The 9,554-nt window shown below is 36.6% G+C and overlaps 1 protein-coding gene and 1 pseudogene across 1 annotated transcript; one reads left to right on the forward strand and one right to left on the reverse strand.

The window, feature by feature from the left end:
* Positions 1 to 3,697: 3,697 nt before the first annotated feature.
* LOC147291349 (RING-H2 finger protein ATL70-like) lies at positions 3,698 to 4,906 on the forward strand. The gene has a single exon (XM_086238271.1). The coding sequence runs from the start codon at positions 3,914 to 3,916 to the stop codon at positions 4,478 to 4,480; it is 567 nt and encodes a 188-aa protein (XP_086094397.1). The 5' UTR covers positions 3,698 to 3,913; the 3' UTR covers positions 4,481 to 4,906.
* A 3,208-nt stretch (positions 4,907 to 8,114) lies between these two features.
* Positions 8,115 to 9,296, reverse strand: LOC147291350 (putative protein phosphatase 2C 62 pseudogene; annotated as a pseudogene).
* Between the last annotated feature and the right edge of the window lie 258 nt (positions 9,297 to 9,554).

A 9,554-nucleotide genomic window follows, 5' to 3' on the forward strand; every position in this document is an offset into this window, starting at 1 on the left:
GGCTACCCGAAACTGCCTGTCATGCCACAATTCAGGATTAAGAGAAAATCTCGAATTAAAGTGTGAATCACACTCTAATTATAGTGTACATTATTATAGTGTATTGGGAATGTGGTCTAATTATAATGGGTCCAGTTGAGAAAATCTTTGTATCCCAATTTTAAACCACCCAAATCTTCATGCTCTTCACCATTTTAACAACAACCTTACCACCAATTCACCAAACCCACAAATACCAAAATCTTCATTGACCCATTACCAGAACTAGTCCGAAAGCCCAAACTCCACCATACCCACATCCCAATTTCCTTGATTTGACTCCATACCCATATGCCCCAACTGTTAGGATTGGTTAGTACAGAATGGAAATCACAAATACAAACCAATCAAGGAAATAAACAAGAAAATAGAGACACCAAAGATTTAGCATGATTCGGCAATATGCCTACATCTACAGGGCAACAGTAAAAAATATCTCCACTATAAATAATGGGTACAACAATTAGAGAATACAAGAGAAACCCCAAATTCTCTTAGTCACACACGTCTTGAGGTAAAGACACAAAGAACACTCTTTCTTTTGTCTTTTCTTACACTCTCTCTTTCTCAATCTCTGTAAGTTTGTATTGGGTGATCTATTCACTTAATAAATTTGATTAATTTCACTTTCAGTGATCGGACCCCAATTTTTGATTTATATGATCATTCAGGAACTAGTCAAACATACACAACTCAGACGATTCAGTAACTAAAATCTGAAACTTCAGATTGACTTCTAAAACCAAAAATCACTTTTGTGAACAACACAAATCAAACACAACAAAGGATCAAGTGACATCCTATACACTCAGAGGACCCATCACAGTAGGCATCCCAGTGTTATCCACAACTACAGTGGTGTGTGATTAGCTAGACAGTTCTATAAGACATATATCAATTTCAAACAAATAGCTACAGTGCAGATTTGTGTTTATAAGTTGAGTGAGTTAGTAAGCATACCAACACAAAAGGGGAGACGAATGCACACAAGATGTTCATCTATAAAAACCACAAAGGGTAAAAACTGGGGGTCTTTTTCAGCTGACCGGGCAATCCACTAAAGAAGAAGTTCAATACAAAGGGAGCATACAGCACACAAGCTCAATCACTAAGTCATAAACTAAGTGGCAGCTTTCTTACCCCTTTGTGCAACTTCCATAAGCAAGGCAATCGGTCATTCATGAAGAAGGCAGCTCCAACTCCAAGCTCATCAACCCATGGCACCAATTCACACCAAGCCCAGTAGATTCATCAATGTATGAACATGATATGCAAATTTTGGATTCTTTAAAAAAAAAAATCAACCTTCTCAAGCAAGAGGCATGAAAAGGTTGATACATAATCCTTCAACTAAAATCTAAATGAATGTGTTTGAAAAATATATGAAAAGATTTAAACACTCAAGCCCATTCAGATTTTTAGATGAAACAAACAAGTTCAGAAAATCATTTTGATTTTGAAAGATCAAATAAACATTTTCTAACTTGATAAAAGATGAGCACTCATCCCGAAAATACCCACTGAAAATATGTTCATCGACACACACCAAAAAGTCTGAACCGAATATCACATATACCCGTACACACACACGCCATTTCCATGTTTGCCCGAGCCACGTGGAAGCCAATCAATGGCTGTCCACAAGAGACGAATAAGGGGCATATTCCTTTTGTCCTAGAGGGGTATCCTAGTATTACTAAGGATAGGAATGAGGAGCTGTAAAAACAAATATTGCTTTATTTTGCAAAAATCAGAAATGGAGAAAATGATGAATAGTGCTGAGATGTGTGTAAGTGTGTGGCGTGAATGAATGAGATGCAATCAGATCTGATTGATACAGTGGGGGAACCAAGTCATGTGCAATGCACATGCATGTTTAGTAAAAAACAGAAAATGGGCTTTCAATGAAATGGCCTTTAAAAGTAAAACCCGAAATGGCCCCACTGCAGTGTCTGTCACTGTATCAACCACTGTACGTGAAAAAACATTGTTCTTTATGACTAGTCAAATGGACACAAAACTGATATTTTCATGAATTGAATGAAGTGCAGTATACCTTGAGTCTTTGTTTATTCTTGACTTCTTCAATACAACTGATCTTGTCCTTAATCTAGCCTAGAGCTTGTGAGTGATTAAATAAAAATAAATACAATGGTTTTGACAAGGAAAATAGCCAATATAACAAATCCTAGAAACTAACAATCTCTCACTCTTTGGTATGAGTGGTATACTATATCTTAACTGAATACTTATCCAAATAGATGACTTCAACTCTTTATAATTACAGGTGTAAGGCTCTAGAAACAGAGCATTAAAATCAACTCCACCGCCATGCACTAAAGAAGCAATGGAAGGCTAAAAGCCTTGTTAATAGCCCAATATACTGACAGAGTGATATTGATCATTACACACACTCCACCAAAGGGAATAACCCACCTTGTATCCTTCTTTTGTCAATTAATGCAAAACATGCATTAATTGGAATCCCAAAAGGCATAGGCTGGAAAGCACGCCCAACACCAACACCACCACCACCAAAGCAGCTGGTCCAGAGCCAACAAAACCAACCCATTATGCATGGGAGCTGAGAAGAAATGGCTTCTAACCCTCTTCTCAGCCACATTCCTCTCTCTCCTCATCCTCTTGCTCCTTTCCATCTCCGCCTTTAGCTCACCCAAACCCTTCCCTTCCCTTCGTCCAGCACGGTTCTCACTACCCGCCCGCTTTCGCTTACCCTCTTATCACTCAGGACTGTAGGGCAATTCTGTCTCTTTTATTTTACTAACGCTTATCACTCAGGAAGGTAGGCCAATTCTGTCTCTTTTATTTTACCGAGTACCTTTCAATGTTTTTAGATTTTTAATTATTTTTTATGCTATGTGGCGTGACATGACGTGGCATGTGTTATTAGATTACGTGACATTCAATTAATATTGTGGAAGTGTCACGTAAGTGTCACATTAGCATTTAACAGGTCTCTTAATAGTCACATTAACGAAAATATGATATTGTAACAAATTAAAAAAAATATAATATAATATTATAAAATTTTAAATATAAGGTATTAAATTAAAATTTAAAGTAAATTTGAAATCCTAACCGAAAATAATCTATTATTACAATTATGGATTATAACCCAACACGGCAACACCCAAGAACAGTGTACGTGCAATCTTTGCATTGGACGAGATTGTCAAAAAGCATTTTATATTATTTGTTTTGCTATTGATCGAATTGCGACTTCCATTGAGCTTGCACACATTACAAGTAGCTAGGGTTTGGGACAAGACACATAAATTAGGCATAAGATGCCTTTACATAAAAAAGGGAAAATAGAAAATTAATGAAAGGAAAATGCCAGAACTGCTGAACTGTATGTGCTTTCTTGATATATATCGACATTTATATTCCCCTTGTACCCCTACCAGCAGGGAAAATTGACCCACAAAAACTCGGAAGAAAGTGTAATATATAGCACATAAAATGGGTATTATCTTTTAAACAAATTATTATTTATTACTAATTTGAAAATCTAAATACTAATAAATTACAAAAATGGACCCATTTCGAAATTGCTGGACATAGGCATAAATAATAAGGCAGTAGACGCTATCTTCTACGAAAATGACAAAAGTGGTTGACAATTTCAGATACTACTAGTTCTTAACTTCTTATTCTGGCTGAATATATTATCACCAGATAGCAACTTGGACACTACACACCAACCATCACCAAATAAAAACGCCTCCCCCTGTCTCTTCTCTCCCTTTCTCTATAGCAATTAATTTTAATTCAATTTTCAAACACATAAATTAATTATAGTAAACAAGAGAGAGAGAGAGAGAGAGAGAGAGAGAGAGAGAGAGAGAGAGAGATGAACAATGATTCTATGAGTTACAGTGGCAGCAATGGATATTCAGAAGACAGTACAGGCGGATTTGCAAATGGCATAGGTGTCTCCGTTGGTGTCCTGGTCTTGATAATAGTCATAACCCTACTTTCCTACTACTGCACCCGCATGCGCTTGCTCGCAGACAATCACTACCCACCATCTTCCACGAGAGGCGGCATAATCACAGTCAGGGCGCTGCAACTACAAAACGACGTCGTACCACCATCTACCGCCGACGTAGAGTTAGGTCTCGACGACGCAACTCTCGGTAACTTCCCTCAACTGTTCTACTCACAAGCGAAGCAGCAGCTCCGCAATAAGAGCGGCGAGTCAACGACGACTACAAGCTGCTCAATATGCTTGGCGGATTACAAAGACACAGATATGCTGCGGCAACTGCCTGACTGCGGTCACCTCTTTCATCTCAAGTGCGTTGACCCGTGGCTACGTCAGCATCCTACGTGCCCGATTTGCCGCCACTCGCCGGCACCAACTCCTCTTCCTACTCCTCTTGCCGAAGTCGCCCCATTGGTTGCACGACGAGATTGAATACATCCGGTCGTCCATTTATTTGAAAATATTCTCTTATCAAACCGTCTCGATCATAAACATGATTAATTTTGCTCCGGGAAATTCTCCGGAGTGATCCTTTCATGGGTTTTGATCTGTACATGTTAATTTGGTAACTAGGATTTTATAGATTGAAATTTTTTGTACAGATTATGAGGGTTTTTTTTCCTTGATTAAACAGATTCATGAGGTTAATTTGGACCTAAATCTTTTGGTTTTTTTGGTTTTTCTCTTAGCTGGAGCTTAATTAATTATTGGTGTCAGGATTTTTATTCATTCAGTACATTTGTGGATTTAGATGCTTGCTGATTATATATATACAAAAATACTCTAAAATTAACTAGTCAGTAAGTTAATATAAAACTAACCACTCTGTTGAGTCCACTGCATAATGTAATCTCAAAATCCGAACCATTTATTTTTTAGGCCCTATTTCAAAGATCATTCCTGTAAAAAATCTCCAAAATCAGAAGTCATTTAGCCATTTAATTATAATAACAACTATTTCTATGCTTTTATCGAAAATACTGATCGTCTATTTATTTGATCTCAATTAGATGACTACATGATTTTCGATTTAGTTAATTTTTTACAATTATGATCTTTGAAGTAGGGCCTAAATAATTGATGGTTCGGATTATGAAATTAGTGATGTGGTGGGCTCAAAAGCATGGTTAGCTTCGTATTATTTTACTAACTGGTTAGTTTTAGAACACTCTTATATATATATATAGTTTTGAAATTTTGTTTTCTAATTTTGTTTTTTTTTTAATCCATGTATGGAGCTGCAAGTATTCTTGAGGAGTTCCAACCATCAGTAAAAGATCTTAGATTTCAAAAAAGAAATTGCAATCTAATTAGAGATATATATATATATATTTGTTTTTTGAAAATTGTCTGAAAAGAAAAAAGGGTACCGTGGAGACCTTCTTTCCTTTTGATAGTTTCCTTTCGGATTTATTTGGAAAATAAATAAAATTTATGAAAAAGAAACAGCCAAAAATGGTAGCTAGGTAGCTAGCTCTTGGAAATTGTAATCAAAGGAACAAGTGAACAACGCATATAGGCTGACGTAGGTGTAGCAAAATGCCCACAAAACAGGGCCGAGTCAATAACAATAGCTTGGTTAAAGCAACAAGTAACAACTTAAATAATTATTATTCTAAGCAAGCAAGTAAGACGTGACCCACTATTGATGGGCAATGATGCAATGGAACTCCGGCCAACCAATTGTATAGAAGCTCAATGGCCCTACCCACCAAGCAAGTAAGAAGAGAAATACTTTTTTTCATCTTTGAATTTCATTATATTAATAAGGAAAACAAATATAAGTCATGGCAAGCCAAAAGGTATATATGGACCTAAGAAAGAAAAAAAAAACAACAACTAATTGACACAAAGACTATATATCAATCGAGCATGTACATAAAAATCAACTCTATCAATGGACTGCAGTCTGCAAACACTCTGTTAATCGAGAATTCCAGAGCCACCAAAATATGATTTACTGTTCACATTTCAGAGTCAGATTGAAAACTCTATCAATGGACAAAATCACTCTAGCTAGTAAAAGAGAGTGTACAACACTACTGCCGAAGAAAAACCACACTGAAGATTAATAGACAACATGAATCTATCAATGGCATGTATGCATAAAGAAGGTGACTCAGCAAAGTACAATGACTCGATCTATGACAAGCAAGTCTAAAAATAGACTATGCCTTGGACATTTATACTTGCACAACAACTAACTCTATCAATAGAAAACTATAACTCAGCAAAATAAAGCTACATCAACCAATAGACAAAATGACTATCAATTGAGTGCATGCATATCAGTAAGGCTGAGGCAAATATCAAAGTGTCGATGAATAGAGAATTGGTTCTATTGATCGAGTATGCACACAAGAACATGTTATCATTTAAATATCACAAAAGCATGCTTAATATATGACATGATATATATGCATGAAATGCAGGGTATATACTTGAATATCTTGTGAGCAAACCGTAAATGGAATCTTCACTTGATGCAGCAACAAAGAAGTCTCACTGATGCACTCAATCCCAAGTTCAAGGTAGCGCTTTAAAATAGGGAGATGTCAATCACATACATTTTGACACTTACATTCAATCCAAGTACGTGATCTAAAATAGCACAGTTGTTGGAGCCAAATTTCTCCGAATAGACAATTTGCCAACAAAGATTATTTCTAATGATTTTGAGAAGCCCGGATTCCATCTTCGATCGTCGTCCATGAGAGCAGAGGGGGGGTTGTACCTGCAAAAACATTCTGATGCCTAAGTTTATGTGTGTTCACAACCTGTTTGCAAGTAAAATTCAGTCAGATCACCTCCCATGATTTGTTCATAATATAGGTATTTATAGGCTCATTGTGCCTTGTTCTCCACCCATCCCCCACCTACCCTCTCCACTTTCCTTGCCCTTTAATCATGGCCTTAGTGCAGATTCTGGTGGGATCAAGCTGTAGTAGTGGGATTTCCACGTTCTATCTTCCTCGATCAGCAAATGGTCATGTGCCAATTTGAGTAGTCTTTGGTCTTGGGCTTGACTGACCTCATCCCTTGTCAAGCCCAACTGATTAAGCATATAGTCTTTTGTGGCCCAAAAGTGGTTTACCCCAATTTACATTGGCCTATCTTGTTGTGTCTGGTACATGTGATTATTTTGGATCCCACAACAGTGTTTGGCAGAAGTTGGATTAGGACAAGATAGTGTCACTCGAAGTGTTAATCCATAGTAACAAACGCCTGCCTTGTTCTTAGGTCGTTGTATCGTCCGTCCAATATTGTTCATGTTCAGTGAGTTGTTTCTTTTTAAAAAGCTAGAAAACATGATAAATGTCACAAGTTTATTGGGTCTCCTCCATTGATAAGGAGAAGGTCCTTCTCATGGGTAAGGATCCAAGCAATGTCTAAAATAAAAAAGTAGAGTGAATATTGGTTTTGCAATATTTTGCCTATGGTTTCCATTTGGATTCATTAAATGATCTTATGAAAATGCTTGGCATAGTGAGCATAGAAGAGACTATGACCTCCAAAAATGCAATAGTTAAGTAGATATATACGAAGAAAAAAGTGGATCTAGAAGCAAAAAACATACAATTAACACATAAACCCAGATGGAGCTTGGGAAGACAGCGTTAAGTGAGGTACTCGTCTACTCTATTGAAGAACCAAAGAATGAATAAAACATAATGAGAGTGACATATTGGTGGTGGTTGGACATATTTTCATAACTTTTTTTTTTTTTTAAGATATGAATTTATAAGCATTAAATCAAAATTAGAATTGACACTACAAGAAAATGTGAGCAAAGCATACCCCTTATTGGTGACACAAAATGAGGTGGTAATTAGAAATTTTAGTCCCTATTGCCCAATTGTCACCCATTTTTGTTAAAATCAAAGCACTTTAATCCCTATTAACCAATTGTCACTCTATTCTATACCACCAATGAGAGTGAGCTTTGCTCACATTTCTTGTAGTGTGACAAAGAATGCGTGGTACTATATAAAACACAATAAGATTAACATGACTGAAATCAAACAGAAATCATACATCATATTTGAGTAAGGTCTTACGTATATTATCACTGAAATCTAACAACTACGCAGGAAATATCATCTAGGCGACGATAGGCCGGCATATTGAGTGCCTGTTTAGTAAGGTGCTCTGCTGCTTTCCATGCATTCTTTATTTCTCTAATGGACTCTACAACTTGTTGGTTGGACATCACCTTCCATAATGGATGACTTGCCAACACAAGGAACTCTATCTCACTGTCTATCATCTCCACCACCACATGAGGCTCACAACTAATAAAATGTCTATAAGACATGCCACCGAATGCCCTTGATAGCGGAAAAGTCCCATTAATACATGGTCCACACCCTAAAGATTTTTTTACATAACCACCTCTCTTCAAAATTGCTTGTCTTTCAATTTCATTGCTCGGCACATGATCAACAGATAGTTGTTTAGCCAAGCCATTCTTGTAGTAAATAACAGCCCTAGAATCCCCAACATTCCCTACCACTAACTTATAGTTTGATTGTCGGCCAAGCCTTATTAATATTGCTGTAACTGCAGTTGAAGCATGTAACCCTCCAAAACCATCTTCAACTTTTGCTATCTCCAAAATTTTCTTATTGGTTCTACGATATCCTTTTCTCATTGCACTCACTGTGTCCGAAGCGTAAGTAGGACTCGTTAAGATAGCGTTAAAGAGAGAAGTCTGCAAGTAGGCAGGAATTTCATGGCTCAAAAAGCCATCAAATAAACCAAATAGCCCTACCTCACTATTAGTATATCTTCTAGTCACTGCATAAGTATAGTCTTCCATAGGATACAAGTGTACTCCCTTTTCCAAGTAGAATCCAAATGTTACACTCACATTATTTGAGCCATGAGGAGGAGGAAGAGGAGGAGGAGGAGGAGGAGGAGGAAGAGGAATAATTAGTGATATTGAACCTCTTTTTTGGGGCGAAATTTGTAATGATGCACCTTTACCTGATTCAAATTTATTTTGCTTAGAACCTAAACCAACTGCATTCTCCCCTTGGTGGATAATTTCATTGGCACCTTTTATGATTTTAGGGATGGATTTTACAATACTTTTTAAGAAATCTTCACTAGAATTAGAAGAAAGTGAAGGGAGAATATGAGAGTGGGGATGATGTGGAGAGAAATACATGGCAAAGCCATGATCATCAGCTTCCACAACCGCTGATACTGATAGAATAAGCACAATAATAAAGACTCTCCTTACCATCAGTGCATCACCATTATCACCACAAGTCTACCCTTAAGCGATCATTTCCATGGTTAATTTATGGCTCCACTCTTTATTAATTACTTCTTAATTATTAAATATAAAAACACTATTTATAAGTAAATTAAGAAAAATCTTTTTTTAGTAAGAGTTTCTCATTCGAAAAATGTTTTCGATCCGGTGCTTCTTAAAAAAACAAAACGTCTTTTTTTTGCTTGTAATATATAGTACTTTTTAGTTAAAGAATTAACTTTTTTC

Source organism: Dryas octopetala, chromosome 3 (genome assembly GCF_963921425.1).
Source record: "Dryas octopetala chromosome 3, drDryOcto1.1, whole genome shotgun sequence".
NCBI classification, from domain to species: domain Eukaryota; kingdom Viridiplantae; phylum Streptophyta; class Magnoliopsida; order Rosales; family Rosaceae; genus Dryas; species Dryas octopetala.

Coding starts and splice junctions, on each gene's coding strand:
- LOC147291349 (XM_086238271.1), top strand. CDS start 3,914: ATGAACAATGATTCTATGAGTTACAGTGGCAGCAATGGATATTCAGAA.